This window comes from Mauremys reevesii, linkage group 3 (assembly GCF_016161935.1).
Source record: "Mauremys reevesii isolate NIE-2019 linkage group 3, ASM1616193v1, whole genome shotgun sequence".
NCBI lineage: Eukaryota > Metazoa > Chordata > Testudines > Geoemydidae > Mauremys > Mauremys reevesii.
In genome coordinates, this window is record NC_052625.1 from 83,886,043 (window position 1) to 83,907,124 (window position 21,082).

General features: G+C 43.8%; 1 protein-coding gene across 14 annotated transcripts in view; it reads left to right on the forward strand.

Moving 5' to 3' along the window:
* The window catches only part of WDR27 (WD repeat domain 27), a 197,687-nt gene continuing 176,605 nt past the window's right edge, over nt 1-21,082 (forward strand). For 4 of the 14 annotated variants that reach the window (XR_005595768.1, XM_039528791.1, XM_039528793.1 and 1 more), the window contains exons 1-5: nt 390-982; nt 7,838-8,039; nt 8,404-8,545; nt 11,262-11,386; nt 17,858-17,971. Coding sequence is in view for 11 of the 14 variants with exons in the window: in XM_039528791.1 (XP_039384725.1) it covers nt 7,845-8,039; nt 8,404-8,545; nt 11,262-11,386; nt 17,858-17,971 (576 nt within the window). In the remaining 3 variants the exon portion in view is untranslated. Of the gene's footprint in view, nt 353-387; nt 1,078-7,837; nt 8,040-8,403; nt 8,546-11,261; nt 11,387-16,834; nt 16,945-16,993; nt 17,088-17,110; nt 17,261-17,857; nt 17,972-19,615; nt 19,713-21,082 lie in introns of those variants that run through there. The other 10 variants (XM_039528787.1, XM_039528790.1, XR_005595769.1 and 7 more) reach the window with 8 other exon arrangements.

The window sequence follows — 21,082 nt, forward strand, 5'->3', positions numbered from 1 at the left end:
GTGTGTTGCTGTTCAGCTGTGTGGGTTTGGGGCTGTTGTCCGGAGGTCAGTGGGGGGTGCGTGCTGTAGCCATAGGGCGGCTGACTCTCCTGCTCTCCCCCCCCCACCGAGGGGCGAGCGGCAGGGAACCACTCAGGGCTCCTCCCTGCACCGGGCGTGGCCTCGCGCCCTCCCGCTACACCTGGCAGGGGGCCGGGAAAAGGCAGAGCGGTTCGGCGGCATCTCCGCTACCTGAGAAACCGGCCGGCCGGTGCGTTCTGCGCTGGGAGGCACCGCCCTGCTCGCGGCAGGTAGCGGGGGAGGGGGTAGAGCGACGAGAGATAGGAACAGCCTCGGCCTCTCCCCCCAGACTGTGAGTGTCTGCGCCCCCGGCGGAAGTGCACTATCGTTATCGGGCTGTGACGCGTCCTAACGGAACGAACACAGCCCCGCCCGGGGGGCGCTACTTGCCCGTCCGAGGGAATGCGTGAGGGCGTCGAACGGGGCGGTGACAGTGAGTGACGTAGTTGGTTTGCCCACGTGCCCTCAGTCTCCATGGAAACAGCGACACATGGCTATGCCGGGTTTAGCGCCTGTCGCTCTCCCAGCGGTGTGAGCTGCGCAGAGTCACCTGCCGCGGGGCCCGGACCTGGAGCCAACGTTAAACGTCAGTAGGGGAGCAGCGTTCCCCGCTCCCCGTGTGCACAAGGAGCCCTGGGGCCGGGCTGGCCACGGGAGAGAAACGCGCTGAGCGGGCTGGGCTACACCGGGCGTCGGTGAAACTCCTCCAGCCCCAAGCAATGCTCAGTCTCGCGCTGTGCCCGCTGCGGCACGTTAGCGGCGGGTGTCTGTTGGAAGCGCGCACCTGATGCGCCTGCTTTAATTTGGGCCCGAGTGTGAACCTCCCAGTCTGCAGGGTGAAATTGACCGGAGTGTGGCTGGGCGGCTCGAGTCCAGTCCAGCGATCGGCTCCCTTAAGCCTTGTTGTGAGCGTTTAAGTCAGGTATGTCTGAGCCTTGTGCTGGTCATAGGGGTGAATTATTGCACCCATGAAAAGGTCCCTTGAGTTTTAGGAGGACGCCTGTGAAATCTGTTCAGGTAAGTAAGGGCTTGCAGCGCTGGGAAGTAATCTACACAATCATTTGTAAAGAGTAAATCAAAACTAAAAATATTCGTTAAGGCTTTGGTTCTCAATCTCAACCCTTTTGGGCTCATGACCCACTGGTAAACCTGGATGGCCTGTGGCACCCAGTAAGTAGGTTTTGTGCCCTTCTTGCCCACCACCCAAAATCTGGTTTATTAAAGATTTCTTACCCAGGATATATAATATACACACTAATGTAATAAGTACACCATGTGTACGTAGCGGTGGCTTCTGTCCTACAGAGCTGTCTGGGCTTGGCTTGGCTTCCTACTTATTTTGACCTTTGGGGTTACAGCACTGCTCAGGCTTGGCCCAGTCCCCCTAATGAGGACCCAGCAGGGTCAAATTTGTGTGAGTGGTGTCGTGACCTGGTAGATGGGATTGCAATGCTACTTACACATTTGTCCCTGCTGATCCCCCATTATCATGATGGAGGGGCGGCTGGGTCAAACCTGTGGGTGCTGCAACACTTTGAATGGGGAGCCAAGCTTAGCTAGCTCTGTGGGACTGGAGCTACAGGATCTGCCTCTGTGAGGTTAGTATGAGGCAGGCTCTGTATCTTGCCAACTTTGTAATATTTAAAAACCGGACACTCCAACAGGAGTGCCGGAACCTCCCCATAAGAACAGCCATACTGGGTCAGACCAAAGGTCCATCTAGCCTAGTATCCTGTCTTCTAACAGTGGTCAATGCCAGGTACCCCAGCGGGAATAAACAAGTAATCATCAAGTGATCCATTCCCTGTCACTCATTCCCAGTTTCTGGCAAACAGAGGCTAGGGACACCATCCCTGTCCATCCTTGTTAATTGGTCCATCAGTGGCTATCTTCCATGAGTTTATCTAGTTCTTTTATTGAATCGTGTTATAGTCTTGGCCTTCACAACATCCTCTGGCAAAGAATTCCACAGGTTGACTGTGTGCTGTGTGAAGAAATACTTCCTTTTGTTTGTTTTAAATCTGCTGCCTATTAATTTCATTTGGTTCCCCCTAGTTCTTCTGTTATGAGTAGTAAATAACACTTCATTATTTATTTTTCTCCACACCAGTCACAATTTTATAGACCTCTATCGTATCCCCCTTTAGTTGTCTCTTTTCCAAGCTGAGAAGTCCCAGTCTTAATATCTCCTTATACAGAAGCTGTTCCATACCTCTAATAATGTTTGTTGTCCTTTTCTGAACCTTTTCCAATTTCAGTATATCTTTTTTGAGATGGGGTGACCACATCTGCACGTGACGCACTATTCAAGATGTAGCCGTACCATAGATTTAAACAGAAAATATCATATTATCTCTATATATCATCTATCCAGATATCTAACAGAGGGAGTTTGCCTGGGAGGAGTTCCCACAGATTTTTTTGTCTTTCAGGCTTCTATGAGCAGTAAATACAACATCTGAGGAGGTTTCAGAGTGATAGCTGTGTTAGTCTGTATCAGCAAAAACAATGAGGAGTCCTTGTGGCAACTTAGAGACTTAGAAGGAAGACAATATGGATAGTGATCAGCTGTTGTGACTTGCACAGGATGTGCCATATTTGTCCTTCTCCCAGAGGACAGAAGCGACTTGGTCTGTAATGCAAGTCTCCATATTGGAAGAGAAGGTTAAAGGACTAGAGGCCCAAGTATCAACCTTGTGTTGCATCAGAGAAACTGAAGACTTTCTGGATAGAAGTCAGCATTTGGTCCTGCAGGCACAGCATGCTGAAGCATCAGAGAGGGCAGTGCAGAATGGGGAAGAAAATTGGCAGCATGTGACCTCCAGAAGAAGAAAGAGGAGAACCCATGTACCCCCAATGCAGATAGAGGTAAGAAACTGTTTTCAGGCTCTCTGCACAGGTACTACAGCAGAGAATGGTTTGGAAGAGTCATCTGAGGGAAGGATCAGAAGGAGACCCCATTGACCAGAAGGCCTGGGATGCATTGCCTTAGAGATGGGGGTTCCACAACCACCACTCCCAAGAGGAGGAGACGGGTGATGATGATCAGGGACTCCCTCCTAAGGGTGATGGAGTCATCCATCTGCTGTCCAGACTGGGACTCTTGAGAAGTGTGCTGCTTGCCTGGAGCTAAAATTCAGGACGTGACTGAGTGTCTGCTGAGACTGATCAAGCCCTTGGACCGCTACCCCTTCCTACTTCACCAGTGATACTGCCAAAAATGACCTTGAGCAGGTCACTACAGACTACGTGGCTCTGGGAAGAAGGATAAAGAAGTTTGAGGCACAAGTCATGTTCTCGTCCATCCTCTGTGTTGAAGGAGAAGGTCCAGGTAGGGACCATCGAATTGTGGAGGTAAATGCGTGGTTGCGCAGGTGGTCTCGGAGAGAGAGCTTTGGATTCTTTGACCATGGGATGTTGTTCCAGGAAGAAGGATTGCTAGGAAGAGATGGGATCCACCTAACAAAGAGAGGGAAGAGCATCTTCACAGGCAGGCTTGCTAACCTAGTGAGGAGAGCTTTAAAGTAGGTTTGTGATGGAATGGAGACTTAAGCCTTGAGGTAAGTGGGGAAGTGGGATACTGGGAGGAAACACAAGTGGGAGGGTGCAACGGTGGAGGCCTCCTGATTCATACTGAGAAAGTAGGGCAATCGGCTAGCTATCTTAGGTGTGTGTACGTGAACGCAAGAAGCCTGGGAAACAAGCAGGAAGAATTGGAAGTCCTGGCACAGTCAAGGAACTATGATGTGATTGGAATAACAGAGACTTTGTGGGGTAACTCACATGACTGGAGCACTGTCATGGATGGGTATAAACTCTTCAGGAAGGACAGGCAGGGGAGAAAGGTTGAGTTGCACTGTATGTAAGAGAGCAGTATGATTGCTCAGAGCTCCAGTATGAAACCAGAGAAAAGTCTTGAGTCTTTGGGTTAAGTTTAGAAGTGAGAGCAACAAGGGTGATGTTGTGGTGGGCGTCTGCTAACAGCGTTTCTCAAACTGAGGTCTGCAGACCCCTGGGGGTCGTGAGAGTACTCCAGGGGGTCCATGGGCCCCGCTGACCAACTCCTCCCCCTTCCTCACAGTACCTCCTGCTCGCTGCTGAACAGCTGTTCCCTGGTGTGCAGGAGGCTCTGGTAGAGTTGCCTGCCTGGGGCTAAGGCAGGCTCCCTACCTGCCCTGGTTCTGTGTGGCTCCTGGAAGTGGCCGCTAGGTCCCTATGGCCCCTAGGCACATGGGCAGCCAGGGAGTCTCTGCGTCCTGCCCCCGCCCAAGTGCCAGCTCCACGGCTCCCATTGACCCAGGAACCGCGACCAGTGGGTGCTGCAGGGGCAGTGCCTGGGTGCGTGAGGGCAGCATGCGGAGCTTCACTGGCCGCCCATATAGCTAGGGGCCACAGAGACCTGGCAGCCGCTTCCTGGGAGACATGGTAAGCACCTCTGGGACCCCACACCCTGAACACCTTCCGTACCCCAACCCCCTGCCCCAGCCCAGAGTCCCCTCCCACACCTGAACTCTCTCCCAGAACCCGCATCCCAACCCTCAGCCCCAGCCCTGAGCCCGCTCCTGCACCCCAAACCTCTCATCCAGAGCCCACACCACCAGCGGGAGCCCACACCCCAACGGCCTACCCCAGCCCCCTCCCGCATCCAAAACTCCCTCCTGGAGTCCACATCCCCCCCACACCCCAGCCTAGTGAAAGTGAGTGAAGGTGGGGGAGAGTGAACAACAGAAGGAGGGAGGATGGAATGGGCAGGGGATAGGGCCTTGGAGAAGGGCAGGGCAGGGGATCCCTGAAAATTTTTAAATCAGAATGGGGGTCCTTGGGTTGCTAAAGTTTGAGAACCGCTAGACTGTAAGGTGGATAGAAAACTGGCTAGATTGTCGGGCTCAACAGGTAGTGATCAACGGCTCAATGTCTAGTTGGCAGCCGGTTTCAAGCGGAGTGCCCCAGGCGTGAGTCCTGGGGCCAGTTTTGTTCAACATCTTCATTAATGATCTGGATGATGGGATAGGTTGCACTCTCAGCAAGTTCATGGGTGACATTAAGCTGGGAGGAGAGGTAGATATGTTGGAGGGTAGGGATAGGGTCCAGAGGGGCCTAGACAAATTGGAGGATTGGGCCAAAAGAAATCTGATGAGGTTCAACAAGGACAAGTGCAGAGTCCTTCACTTAGGATGGAAGAATCCCATGCACTGCTACAGGCTGGGGACTGACTGTCTCAGCAGCAGTTCTGAAGAAAAGGACGTGGAGATTACAGTGGACGAGAAGCTGGATATGAGTCAACAGCGTGCCCTTGTTGCCAAGAAGGCTAACGGCATATTGGGCTGCATTAGTAGGAGCATTGCCAGCAGATAGAAGGAAGTGATGATTCCCCTCTATTCTGCACTGGTGAGGTCACATCTGGAGTATTGTGTCCAGTTTTTGGCTGCCAACTACAGAAAGGATGTGGACAAATTGGAGAGAGTCCAGTGGAGGGCAACAAAAATGATCAGGGGGCTGGGGCACAAGACTTACGAGGGAACTGGGTTTATTTAGTCTGCAGAAGAGAAGAATGAGGGGGGATTTGATAGTAGCCTTCAACTACTTGAAGGGGGGGTTCCAAAGAGAATGGATCTAGACTGTTCTCAGTGGTGGCAGATGACAGAACAAGGAGCAATGGTTTCAAATTGCAGTGAGGGAGGTCTAGGTTGGATATTAGGAAAAACTATTTCACTAGGAGGGTGGTGAAGCACTGGAATGGGTTACCTAGGGAAGTGGTGGAATCTCCATCCTTACAGGTTTTTAAGGCTCAGTTTGACAAAGCCCTGGCTGGGATGATTTAGTTGGGGTTGGTCTGGATTTAAGCAGGGAGCTGGACTAGGTGACCTCCTGAGGTCTCTTCCATCCCTAATCTTCTATGATTCTATCCCTTTCTTAGTGACTCTCAATGTTCTGTTCACTGTTTTGACTGCTGCTGCACATTGAGTGGATGTTTTCAGAGAACTATCCAGAATGACTCCAAGATCTTTCTTGAGTGGTAACAGCTAATTTAGACCCCATCATTTTACATGTATAGTTGGGATTATGTTTTCCAATGTGCATTACTTTGCATCTGCTACTCTGCTGCCCAATCACCCAGTTTTGAGAGATCCTTTTGTAGCTCTTCGCAGTCTGCCTGAGACGTAACTATCTTGAGTAGTTTTGTATCATCTGCAGATTTTTCCACCTCACAGTTTACCCCTTTTTCCAGATCATTTATGAATGTGTTGAATAGGAATGGTCCCAGTACAGCCCCCTGAAGGGACACCGCTGTTTACCTCTCTCCATTCAGAAAACTGACCGTTTATTTCTACTCTTTGTTTCCTATCTTTTAACCAGTTATGAAACCATGAGAGAACCTTCCCTCTTCTCCTATGACAGCTTACTTTGCATAAGAGCCTTGTCAAAGGCTTTCTGAAAATCTAAGTACACTATATCCACTGGACCCCCCCGGTCCACATGCTTGTTGACTCCCTCAAAGAATTCCAGTAGATTGGTGAGGCATAATTTCCCTTTACAAAAACCACGTTGACTATTCCCCAACAAATTATGTTCATCTATGTGTCTGACAATTTTGTTCTTTACTATAATTTCTACCAGTTTTCCCGGTACTGAAGTCAGGTTTACTGGCCTATAATTGCTGGGATTGCCTCTGGAGCCCTTTTTAAAAATTGGCATCACATTAGCTATCCTCCAGTCATTTGGTACAGAAGCTGATTTAAATGATTAGTTTACAGACTCTAGTTAATAGTGCTGCAATTTCACGTTTGAGTTTCTTCGGAACACTTGGGTGAATACCAAAAGGATGCCTTTTTGCCTCTCACTTATTTTGTTGTCTAGCCACGGTGGCACTTTTTTGGTTCTCTTACTATGTTTTTTAATTTGGGGTATACATTTCAGTTGAGCCTCTATTATGGTGTCTTTAAAAAGTTTCCATGCAGCTTGAAGGGATTTCACTTTTGGCACTGTACCTTTTAATTTCTGTTTCACTAACCTCATTTTTGTGTAGTTCTCTTTTCTGAAATTAAATGCCAGCTCTGCCTCCCCCTCCCCCCCAGACCCCACTCCACATTCGTTCCTCTTCCCTCCCCCCCCCCGTCATTCACTGCTCTCCCCCTCCCACCCCCCCGGGCCCGGGTTGGGAGGGAATCATTTGCAGAGCCGTGGCTGGGAGCTGCAGCCGCCTAACGCAGGTAGGAGCCAGCCCCGGGTGTGTAGGGACTGGTGCAGGTGATGACCCGGTGCCTCCCACACCCACAGTAACCATACTTTGGGTGTCTGGTCAGGAGATTTGACTGGACACTGTCAGGTCCCCTGTTTGACCAGACTTTCTGGTAAAAAAACCGGGCACCTGATCACCCTATCTGTACTTCTTCTCCCTCCCCACAGGCTTCCCAAGTAACCTTTTGATGCATTCTGATTACCCAATTCTGGGTCATGGTCCGCAGGTATATTATCTTATCTAACTTTGCATGCAGAACACTGTCAGATTTTTGGAATTGTTCTTGTAATATTGTCATTCCTTTACAAGACATCGCTAGGCACAATCCTGCAAGATGCAGAAAGCCTCTTTTGTAAAACTGAGTACTCTTTATCTCCAATTGTTCAGGGTATTTGGCACTTTCAGAATTAGGCACAGTGTCCAATAATCTGTCTCTGGGAGTATTCTATACTGGATGATTTGGAAGATGGCAAAATGGAAAAAACAAAAAAATCTTAATGAGAATTTAGTGCTATTCTAATGTGATGTTTATTTCAGATGTATTATGGAAAGCCCAGTGGACCTTTGTTTTACTGAAGAAGGATGTAGCCATGACATAGTTCTTGAGAAACAAGTGTTTAGATCCAAAGTGCCAGAGTCTCATGTTCAACTTGCTTGTAATCTACATTACTGTGCTTTTCCTTTGAATGGAAATGAGCTATGCATCTGGAATACTGGCGATAGCCCAGCTCATCATCAGGTAAAAATCAAAACTTGTGTGTTTTAGATTTTCAGTGTACTATTCTAAAGAGCACTAAAATGGGTGAAAAAAAGAAAAACGTTGGGTTTGGTACATCATGTTTTGCAGTGTAGGCTATTATCCTTACTAGACTCCACATTTTATATCTGGAATGTGGATAATTATTTGTTATTTTGGCAAGCAGGCAGTAAGCCATAATGCAGTTCAGTGAATGGGTTTTAATCGTTAACGAAACTTCAGTTTTGATGAATGAGCATTGCTAATTATTCAGATAAGTGTTAGCTATATATTTTTCCTCTTATTTGCTATGTCTTCATCATCATTGGAAATGACCTATGGACATAAAACATTTTTTATTTGCCAGCCATTGCACTTGGTAGGACATCACCATTCAATCACAGCACTGGCGTTTGGAAGTAAAATCAATCCACTTCTGGTCTGCTCTGCTTCTTGTGACTATGTGATAGTATGGAACCTGGATGAGTGCATAAAGAAAGCACTACAAGGTAAGGCATTTTTATAGAAAAGTTACTCTTGAGTAGCAAGTGGTAAATGCGACTTCTTAAGGCTAGACTCTGCCACCCTTCATCATGATGGAGTAGTACCTTATTCTCTGATTAGTCTTATAGGAATTACCATGGATCAGATCAGCAGTCTTTCTCCTGAGGGAGAGGTTCGCTAGAGTACGCAGGAGGATGTTACATTAATAGCAAAAGGAAAGGGTAGAAAGAGGGAAGATGCGAGTACTCAGCATAACAATGAGATGTTGAGAACAAAATTAATCAAGGAACCAAAGGACATGAAGAGAATAAATTCTTGAATTGCCTGTAGTCTGAACTGAATCCAAACCAATGCAGGGAGCCTGTGTAACAAACAAGAGGAATTGGAATTGCTCATTTATGAGCATAATTTCAATCTAGTTGGTGTTACTGAAACCTAATGGGATGATTCATGCTCATGGCATGTTTAACAAAAATGGCTAGAACCTATTTAGGAAGGTCCAAGTCAGCAAATGGGGGGAGGTGGGGAGGGAGGATGGCACTCTGTCAAAAATAGCATTACCTGTATGAGTTAATTTTTTCCAAGTTACAAGTATCTTGAATGCTTATGGATCAGTGTCCTAACAGACCTCCTCTTAACAGATAAAGAGGAACTGATCATAGAAATAAAAAATATTGGTACCTTAGGTACAAGGGATCATGACTTGATCACATTTATAATGTGCAAGCAAAATAAAGTCCAGACCGTGTGTCTGTGAATGATAATTGAGAGTCATTTAAGAACCCCTTACTGGATGCCCCAAAAGCCACAATCCTACAATCAAGGAAAAAGGCCATAATGGTTAAAAATGTCAATCTGGTACAGAGGGTAAGTGAATGCAACTATATGAAATAAAAAGTAATAACTGAAAGAAAGGGGAAGTTGATAACTTCAGATTTATAAATTGTGCTAGGAATTGTAGCAAATTGCTAAGGGTAGCAAAAGGACACAAGGAGACCTCTATAGCTAGCAAAATTAAGGACAATAAAAAGGAGTTTAAAAAATGTATTTAGGAAAAATAATCCTGACAATGGTATTGATTCATTACTAGATAGAAATGGCAGAATTATCAATAATAATGCAGAAAAGGCAGAAGTGTTTAATAAATATTCTGTTCTATATTTGGGGAGAAAAAATAGTGTCATAGTCTCATCATATGGTGATGCTAAAACTCTTTTCATTCCACTAGTATCTCTAGAGGATGTTAAACAGCAGCTATTAAAGTTTAGACTTTTTTTTTATAGCAGAAGGTCCAGATAACTTGCATCCAAGAGTTTTAAAAGAGCTTGGGCCATTAACATTGATTTCTATTAAGTCTTGGAACACCGGGGAAGTTCCAGAAGACTAAAAGAAAACTAATGTGCTAATTTTTAAAAATGGGTAATTATAGGCCTGTCTGCCTGATATTGAGCTCAGGCAAGATAATAGAGCAACTGATACAGGACTTGATTAATAAATAATTAAAGGAGGGTAATATAATGCAAATCAATACGTGTTTATGGAAAACAGCTGCTGTCAAACTAACTTGATATCCTTTTTGAGGGACAACAGGCCTGGTTGTTAAAGATAATAGGGTTGACGTAACGTAACTTAAGCTTCTGTAAGGTATATGATTTAGTACCACTCAACATTTTGATTAAAAGCTAAAATGATATAAAATGAACATGGTACACATTTAAATGGATTAAAACCTGGCTAACTGATTGGTCTCGCAGTGTAATCATAAATGCGGAATCATCATAGCGGGTGTTTCCAGTGGAGTCCCACAGGGATCAGTTCTGTACTTTTAAAAATATTTTTACCAATGACCTGGAAGAAAACATAAAATCACAATTGGAAAAAAGTCTGCAGATGATATAAAACTTGAAGGAGTGGAAAATAATGAAGAGAACCGGTCACTGATTCAGAGCGATTGGGGTTGTTTGATAAACTGGGCGCAAGCAAACAATATGTGTTTGAATGTGGCTAAATGTATATATCTAAAAACAAAGAATTTAGGCCATACTTTCAGGATGGAGCACTCTGTCCTAGGAAACAGTGACTGTGAAAAAGACTTGGGAGTCATGGTGAATAATCAGCTGAACATGAGGCCCTGTAAGATGTTATGGCCAAAACAGCTAATGCAATGCTGGGATGCAGAAACAGGGGAATCTTGAGTAGGAGTAGAAGAGGTTATTTTATCTCTGTGTTTGGTAATGATACAACTGCTGCTGGAAGATTGTATCCAGTTTTGGTGCCTGCAGTTAAAAAGGATGATGTTAACGTGGAGAGGGTTCAGAGAAGAGCCAAAGAATGAGCAAAGGATTGGAAAACACTCTATAAAAAGAGTCTGACTCAAAGAGCTGAATCTATTTATCCGAAAAAAGAAAAGGTTAAAGAGTGACTTGATTACAGTCTTAGAAATACCTACATGGGGAAACAAATCTTTAATAATGGGCCTTTCAATCTGACAGAGAGAGGAATAACATCATCCAGTGACTAGAAGCTGAAGCGAGACAAATTCAGACTGGACATAAGGCATAGGTTTTTAACAGTGAGAGTAATTAACCACTGGAGTAATTTACAAAATGTAGTACCCATTCAGTTACTAAATTTATAGTTATGCTTTAAATTTAATACTATATTGAAGTGTTTGAATTTTTGTTTTTATGACACGATACTAATCTTATAAAATTACTGTAGGATTAATGCCTCGAGGAATTGTTATAGGAACTCTTTTGGGAATGGTACTTTATGTACGATTTAGTCCAGATGACCAGGCTGTGGCAGTATGTGCTGGAAATCGGATATATATGTTAAATGCAAAGGTGAGTTGTCTTTTCTCTTGAAACTTAGATGTTGAAGATTCTAGAAACATGTTCACTTTCAAATTAAACCATACTAATTAAAAGCAACATGTTTTTCGAAAAACCTAATACATATTGAGCAAAAATATTCATCTGCTCATAAATTACAATTAGCATGGTTTAATGCTTGATATTAGTATATATCCTAGAAAAAAGACAATGTTAAGATGATGTTAAGGTTCAGAATATGTGTCAGTAACTTAAAGGTAGAAAACATTACAGGGATGTTGTAACTATTCCCAAATTAAGCATTATAAACTGAGGAAATTCAGAATTAAGGTTACACTTAAAAGATATCATCATAAAGCTGCCGCAGTTAGTACATTACTCGTGTGGCTACATATTAGGCTCCTTGTGTCGAGGATGCATGTGCTCGCCAGGCATGCTTTTGTCGATGCACAGTGTTGTGCATTGTGGATAGGTATCCCAGCGTGCAACTCATCATTATCCAGTGCAATGTCTTTTGGGAAGTTTTGGCAATGCGCAGTGGAGCAGAAACAAGTCGTGTATGGATGACTGGGAGCAAAGGGTCAACTTCCCAGCATGCAACTTTCTCCATCCCATAATGTCACCCATATCCCATAATTTTTGTGCTTTTTTTTTTTTAAATATCCCATGAACCTGCATGGCCCTCCTCGCTGTTGTCCATCTCTCACAGAAGCATGGAATCTACACAGCTCTGTACTGTTGTCATGAGCATAGCAAGCACTGGACACACAATCCTCAGGTATTTGCAAAGCAGCAAGAAGAAACAAATTAGTGGAAACAGGATGATTTCATGGAGGACAGACTGCTGTGGGACATGGTGAAAATTCAAACTTGTGGGGTGGCATTAATTCATGGAGCAGCTACAGACAGTGGAGATCTGCTTCTGGGCCCAAGAAACGAGTACTGACTCGTGGGATCACATTGTAATGCAGGCTTGGGATGATGAGCAGTGACTTCAGAACTTTTTGGCTGAGCAAGGTCACATTCCTGCATCAGTGTCACACTCACTCCACCTCTCCAGTACAGGGACATCAGAATAAGAGCAGCACTGATAGTGAAGATATGAGTGGCGATCTTACTGTGGAAGCTTGCAATGCTTGCTTGCTACCAGTTAGTGGGAAATCATTTTGGAGTTAGAAAATCGATTGTGCAGGCTGTTGACATGCAAGTATGTGGGGCCATTAGTCGCCTCCTTCTGTGCAGGACTGTGACTCTTGGCAATGTGCAGGATGTAGTGGATGGATTTTCAGCAATGGAGTTCTTGAACTGTGATGGAGTGATAGACAGCATACACATCCCTATTTTAGCAGCAGGCCACCTTGCCCCAGAGTGCATCAACAGAAAGAGCTACTTTTCTATGGTTATGCAAGTGATGGTGGATCACTGAGGATGCTTCACCAACGTTGGCTGGGCAGGAAAGATGTATGATGCTTGCCTCTTTAAGAGCACAGGACTGTTAAAGTTACAAGCAGGGACTTTCTTCCCCGACTGGTGAATTAATGTTGGTGATGTTGAAATGCCAATAGTGATCCTGGGGGCCCAGCCTAACCTTTGTTCCCGTGGTCACCTCAATGGCACCAGGAAAATATTCAACTACCAGCCCAGCAGATGTAGAATGACAATTGAATGTGCTTTTGGTAGATTGAAAAGACAATGACATTGTTTCTTCACAAGACTGGATGTCAGTGAGAGAAATAATCCCAGTGGTTATAGCTGCCTGTTGTGTCCTGCATAATATCTGTGAGGCAAAGGGGAAAAAATTGCCTCTGGGGTGGATGCAGAGGAAGGAGACTCAGTAAGTGCACAAAGGTGGAGCAGCTGTCTACTGAGCTTGAACAACCAGACACAAGGGCTATTAGAAAAGCTCATAAAATTCAGAGAGTCCTTTAAAGAGCACTTTAACAGAGAGCCACAGTAGTGTGTTGTGGTGGACTGTGTTCTACTTGGCCTTGCAGTTTTGGGGTCTGTTAGGAATTGTGTGGTGCTTGGTACACATCTATGACTATAACACTGTCAATGCTCCTATTGATTTTGTGGTGCTTGCTGTACATTTATGATTTGATTATTACGCTGTTTATTCCTGTTCCTGTGAATTGTCACTCTGTACAATAACAACTAAGTGAGTGCTTTCAGTACCACTTGGCACTTTGCAGCATATGTTGTGAACTAATGAAGATAAAATATTTTCCAAATAGAATTTTGAGTAACAAAACAACTGCCAAAAACAAAATTGTGCAATTTTAAAGCAAATACTTTAAAAAATTTAAGTTCTAGTCCATTAATTTATTAAGGGGAAAGAACATCCATGTGCATTTTGGCTGTACATACATCCAATTGTGATTCGTACAGGTCAGTGTATGCGAAGCTGTGGTTGTCCTTACTGTCCCCCAGTGACGAGTGGTAGGGGTAGGGATGTGGCCCCTAATACCGTATGGAATGTTGAAGGTGGTGGAAGTGCTGTAATGGGGTTCTGCATGGACTGGAAAGGTAGATGAGCCTGTGCTTGTTGAATCTGTGGGTCCACAAGAGTCTGCAGCATCTGTGTTTGCTTCCGGCAAAGCCCCATTATGTCTTGGTGCATCTCCTCCTTTTTTCCTTCAGGGACTCCAGGGCCTTTCTCCTGTCTTATTTCCTTCTCCATACAGTCTGCAATATTCATCCTCCAGGCCTTCTGTTCATGATCTGGTGCCGCAGTGGCTTGCAAGATCTCTCTGAACATGTCATCCTGAGTCCTATTCTTTCTCCTTGGGGGCTGGGAGGGATAGCTCAGTGGTTTGAGCATTGGCCTGCTAAACCCGGGTAGTGAGTTCAATCCTTGATGGGGCCATTTAGGGAACTGGGATAAAAATCTGTCTGGGGATTGGTCCTGCTTTGAGCAGGGGGTTGGACTAGATGACCTCCTGAGGTCCCTTCCAACCTTGATACTCTCTATGATTCCTTCTTATCTGGGTAAGACATGCTGCAGGTGCGGAGAGGGATCCCCTCAAGGGTGCAATGACGCAACTGCTAAAGTATCTTTGTCAGTGTAGTCACAACAGAAAGTGAAAGTTAAGATCCAGAACACCCTTCCCTTGCTCCCCTAAAGTTTTAAAGAAGACATGATTATTGACACTTGTCCTTCAAAGTGTTTATGCATGACACCACTTACAGTATCAGCCATGGTTAGTGTGGCCCACCAGGGGCAAGGGAAGTGAGTAGGGATTTGCTTAATTATCTGAAAGTATTTGTATAGGGCAATGGCACTGAATACTGGCACCGTTTTCCACATATGGTGGTGATTTTAGTCAATATATCACTTCTGAGAATAACAAGGGGACAAAAAGGACAGCTGCTGCTGGTGTCCCTTTCATGGATCCATAGGATTGGTGCTACACCCCATCTTTGAAACAGTCTGTAGGAGGAACTCTTTCTGTTTGCCAGACCCCCAAGGGGTCTCATTCTTCCTCCAGGATAGACCATACAGCCTCACCTCTAGGACTCCAGCACTCCTACTTCACACCATGAGTTCTGTTCAGCAAATCCAGCTGTGATAGGCTCCTGTTGGAGACTTGCACACTTCAGGGATTAATGCACCTCCTGAAGCGTTTGTAGTGACATTCAAACAGTGTTGCCAAAACAGTAGGGTTTATTAACTGGAACACGACATAGGAAGCCCTCTAGGTTAGCATAGAGAACTGAAGGTTAAAGCATAGCCCAAGTCTATTCTGGTTACCCCAGAGCCTAGCCATGCTGTAGTGAACCCAATTGTTCAAACTCTGTCTGTCTGTTTCTCAGTCTGACCTCTTTGGTCAGATCCCAGGTGAGAGCCCCCCTCCTTCCAGCAGCCAACCCTTATCCACCCACCTCCCCACTCCTTTGTTCTCAAGCTGGGGGCTGTTGCTCAATTTCGCTGCTGAGAGATGTAGAAATCTATCTCCTTTTGAGTTTCTGGTTGCTAGGTGTCCATTGTCGTCTTGGATTCTCCATTGATATGGGGTTGGCATCAATTCTAAAGGCACTTGGCCTATATGCCACTAGCTTGTTTACTGCAGTGGTGCCTGCCTAAGTTATCACAGACTGGCATGAGAAAGTTTCATACTGCGGAGGAAGAAATAAGGCTGCCATCCCTAGAAACCTTCAGGAGAGAATTGCAGAGTACTTCCATGGAAGTTTCATCAGGCTCTCTCAGGAGGATTCAAGGGACATTGCTATGTACATCAACAAACTACTCGGCATGTCCCCTTCCTCCCCCGGCCTGATTCTACAGGAGAGTAAAAGCAGATAACAATTCTACCTCTTTGTTGTACCACTACCTCTTCTAGTATGAGTAAATTAATGCAAAGTCAGTAGCTGTGTCCTGCTAAGTTGGGGGTGCCATCACTGTAATGGAAATAAACATATATATTTACCTGCAGTTCCTTCACTACAGTCCAATCAGTCCCGACAGTCGAGCACAGGTTAACTTGGCTTATAATGCTTGGTTTTGAGATAATTACAATGTCCCTATAATGTTTTTTACTCCACAGTTACTGATATTTATTCTCAACCATAACTTATTTTTAATACACAGCTTTTTATGTGGGAATTTCCTTATTTTTTTTAATTACTAAAAGTTTCATACACAAATGCTAAACAAAAAACCCAAAGATGAATGCTCCTATGCAGTATCTCTAAGGATCTGAGGATATATAGCAGGGGTCGCCAACCTTTCAGAAGTGGTGTGCCGAGTCTTCATTTATTCATTCTAATTTAAGATTTTGCATGCCAGTAATACATTTTAACCTGTTTAGAAGGTCTCTTTCTATAAGTCTATAATATATAACTAAACTATTGTTGTATGTAAAGTAAATAAAGTTTTTAAAATGTTTAAGACGCTTCCAGGGCTTTGGATCGGAGCCCAGAGCTGGAGCACAGAGCAGCTCTGGAGCAGTGGAGCTGCATGTTTTTGCCTGGAGCTGGAGTGGAGCCGGAGTATACCTCCAAAGCCCTGCAAGCTTAATTTAAAATTAAATTAAAATGCAGAGAGCCCCCGGACCGGTGGCCAGGACCCAGGCAGTGTGAGTGTCAGTGAAAATCATCTTGCGTGCCGCCTTTGGCACACATACCATAGGTTGCCTTCGCCTGATATATAGTATTGGTCTTAAATGATTTTTTTAATTTGAATTTTCCAGGGCAGATACACCATTACCACAAAGTAACTAGAGTGGATCAGCTGGTCACCAGAGAAGCATAAAGCAGCCAAAGCATACTAGTAAATCTTTCCCTTAATTTGCAATTGACTGAATGGCTTGCTGTATTAGTGAGACTGGTGCCTTGTTGCAGTTCTCTCAGGTGTGTTGCCTTAATGTACAGTGGAGTTGAGTCAATGGTTCCATGGGAACCTTTCAAACACTTATGATCAAGCTAGCATGCTGCCCAACTATCACTGCTCTTTAAAGATTCCATGTAATTTAGCAGTAAGAACTGTTGACACATGTCCAGTCTTCCTCATACTACAACCAATATAATCGTTACATGCAAATTAGCTGTACAGGAGATGGTGATTGGTTGAGGTACTTTTTATGTCACAGTGGCCTCTCTTAAGAGTTACTGAGTCTGTGTAGCTTATTTAATCATAGCAGTTAGGTACAACAATCATTAATAGTTTTGTTTAATTACAACCTGACTTCAAATATGCACAGGATTTCAATTAATTGTAACTATATGGAACGTTTCTGTCTGTTTTATTTAAGATATTTTTTGATAAAGAAAAACTGACTCAGATGCTACATTTCTTAAAGGACCCATTTTTAAATAGTTTTAAATCAAAGTAATAGATTTATTTGTAAATTCTCAGAAAAAATATTTTGTATTCAAAGAGTAAGTGTGGTAAGTTTGGCGAGGATACAGTGAATTTTTCATATGAAACAGAGGTTGAATCCCCAATTTAAGTGCAAAATAGAACTCAATTAAAGTTAATGGAATTGCAATGCCTCTATAACTTTTTGTTGTGACCTAGATTAACACTGGAAATAAATGGTAAACAATCATTACATGATTTTGAGAGCAGAATTGGTGCCAAGAAAAATATAACATAGTATCAGCCTTTAAGAAGTTGGGAGGGGGAACGGGAGGAAGGAAAAAAAAATACAGGCATGTTGATTTATTATCATTACTGGGGAAAACATTAGCACAAATAATAAGGGTGTGTAAATCCATTGAGGATAATAACATAGAAATTTATAGATGAACCTGAAAGCATTTTTATACGTTATTATGGTTGGAGAAGGAAATACAATAGACAGTGATTTTTGCCAGGGATACAATGCATTTTGGGATAAGAAAACAAGTGTAAGTGAAATAGTATAATGTGCCCCAGTCTGACATTCTTTTTGTAGTGGTATTTTTTAATTACTTAAGTCAGAACAAATGAAACTTTTATTTTGAAGTTTGATCTACTTTTCTTTCTTGTCCAACTAATTGCAGAATGAGGCTATATTAACTGAGTTGGAAGGCCATCTGGCTCCAGTGACTGCAGCTGAGTTTTGCACCTGGGAGAGAAATATGCTTATATCAGTCTCTGAAGACAGAAGCTTTAAGGTAAGGAAATTATACTCTACTTTTAACACATGTAGTCTATTTGGAGTAAAATGGGCATTTCCCCCTTATTTAACATAAGAATGGCCATACTGGGTCAGATCAGTGGTCCATCCAGCCCAGTATATGATCTTCTAACAGTGGCTGGTGCCAGATGCTTCAGAAGGAATTAATAGAACATGGCAATGTATTTAGACATCCTTCCCCTGTCGTCAAATCCAAGCTTCTGGCAGCCAGAGGTCTAGGGATGTCCAGAGCATGGGACTGAGCACCTGACCATCTTGGCTAATATCCATGGATGGACCTATCCTCCAGGAACTTTGTTTCCCTTCTTTATACTTTTTCCAATTCTAATATATCTTTTTTGATACGGGACGACTTGAAATGCACAAAGTATTGATGGTGTGGCATTATATTTTCTGTCTGATTATTGATACTTTCCCTAATGGATCCTAACATTCTGTTAGCTTTTTTGACTGCCATGGCAAATTGAGCAGATGTTTTCAGAGAACTATCCACAGTGACTGCAAGATCTCCGTCTTGAATGGAAACAGCTAATTTAGACCCGTCATTTTGTATGTGTAGTTGGAATTATGTTTTCTGATGTGCATTACTTAGCTTTTATCAACACTGATATTTAATCAAGATGATATAAAACACATACCCATTGATTCCCTGCTCCTTAGTTGAACTGGTTGGGAATTTCCATCAAAATGATTTTTTTGAAGGGAAAAAATGCAGTTTCCACAAAATCAGAATTTTCCATCAGCAAAATCTAAATGAAATATTTTGCGTCAGGTCAGTTTGACCCTAATTAAAATATTTCAGTGTTTAACTGAACAGAAAAGTTTGGTGTTGACTAGTGTGAAATGATGAAACTGCGTCTTCCTATGCTGCTGCAGTGCCTCATGGGAGTTTTAGTTTGGATGCTTCATATCCCCATTCACTCCTATGGGCAGGTTCCTTGGCCAGACTACATCTTCCATGATGCGCTGTGGTCTGCCCTTTGATCAAGTTACATGATGGGGAAATGTAGTCTGGCTGGGGAGCCCAACCCATAGGGAAAAATTTGAGCATGAGACTGGTTCCACGAGGTACTGTGTTACCTGAGGAAGATGCAGTTTAATGTCAAACTAACTCAAAACATAATGTTCCAAGTCAGTTAAACACACTGAAATAAAGTGTTTCAATGTAGGAATGTCAAAATGTTTCATTTCATTTTGACATTTCTGAATAAAATTCTTTTGTAACTTTTTTGTTCAGTGAACATTTTTGTTGTTTTGACTTATTATTCCAAATTTGGACAAAAACAAATGTTAAAATATTGGGATTTCATGCAGGATGGAAATTCTGATTTTTCATTCAGCTCTAGTCTTTAATTTATCTTGGTGAAAAAAGTGTGTGGGTATGGGTGTGGATGTGGTCCAGATCTTGTGGAAAGGAGTACATTATCAAGAAAATACATCTGCAGAAAAAAATCCCTGTAGTTGTTAGTTAGCTTTTATTTTGGTGTCCATGCACTGCAGTGCAGGGGTGAGCTCCGCACATAGTTCCAGGAAGGTGGCTTTGAACATGTGAAAGTTCCGCAGTCATTGTTCATCATCCCATATCTGCATCACAATCCGATCCCACCACTCAGTCCTTGTATCCTGAGCCCAATAGTAACGGTCCACCATATGAAGCTGCTTAGTGAATGACAACATCAATCTTGAATTGTTTCTTTCCTTGTCACACAGAAGGGCAGGTACCACAGATTCTTTTTCAGATTTGCAGCTCATGAAATACTGCAGGATGAGCCACATTGTGTTCATATTACTCATCACAAGACTGGAGTGTAGTCCAGTATCCATGCTTTCAGAGATGGCAGGTGCATAATTTACAAGGGCCAGTTGAAAAACAGTATGAAACATAGTCAGAAGCCCATGGAATGATGGGATGGAAAAAACTGTGTCATGGGATGGAGAGCCTGCCTCCAAGATGCACTGCGAACCATTCCCAGAACCCTTAGCCATAGGTGCTGAGTTTCTAATCTGCCAGGGGGTGCTCCACCCCTTCTCCCCCAATGCCCCACCCCATCCTGCTTCTTCCCACTCCTGTCCCGACCCGCCTCTTCCCCGCCCAGTTCCACCCCCTCTCCCGAGTGAGCTGCGCCCTCGCTCCTCCCCCCAGCGCCTCCAGAGCTGCAAAACAGCTGATCCATGGCAGGTGGTAGGTGCTGGGAGGGAGGAGGAGGCTCTGATCGGCGGGGCCTGCCAGAGGGCAAGAGGCGCTGGGGGGAGGGGGAGGTTCTGATAGGGGGGCTACCAGTGGGTGCTAAGCTCCCACCATTTTTTTTTCCTGTGGGTGCTCCAGCCCTGGAGCACCCATGCAGTTGGTGCCTATGCTCTTAGCAGCAGAAAGTGGCAATTTGCACAGTGGGATAAATGCCCATGGTGTTCTGCTCTCTCTGTTGGTGCTAGAGCACCACCTGTAGATGTGCTCCGCCAACACAAGGAGTGTTATGTGAACATGCAGAAGCGAGGTAATTACAGTGGTTTGTGATCATCGATGTGATTTAAGTTGACTTAGGCCATGTCTGCGCTACAAATGTAGGTCTGAAATGGAGCAATTGCTCAAGAGGCTTCAGTACAAGTTTATATTTTAAAAATTCATAATTTCTCCCTCCTAATTAAGTCTAACAAATACCTGTAGTGGCAAGTCTTTAATTGTTTTGAGACTGTACTTATATAAAAATAATACTCAAATATTGTAGCTGGAACACTAGCCACAGTTAAGGTTGAACAAGTTTTTCCATTCTAAGTCATTGTTTAGAATTAGTCATAACTTTCTTTTGCTTTTATGTTTTGGATTGAAATTTCCTAGGCTAGTTCTATACCTGAAGAGAATATTTTTTTTGAATGCTTGTAAAACTTTGGCCATTTCAAAGTATGATAACAGAGGAAAACACACTTTGTTCCATTATTAAAACATTCTTGTAACTTTTTGAACAGTTGTGAAATGGCTGGAGATAGCATTTAAATTAGACAAATTAAAAAAGCTGTCACTGAGGCCTGCTCTACACTAGAGAGTTAGGTTGATGTTAGGCACCTTATGTTGACCTAGTAATATCAGTAT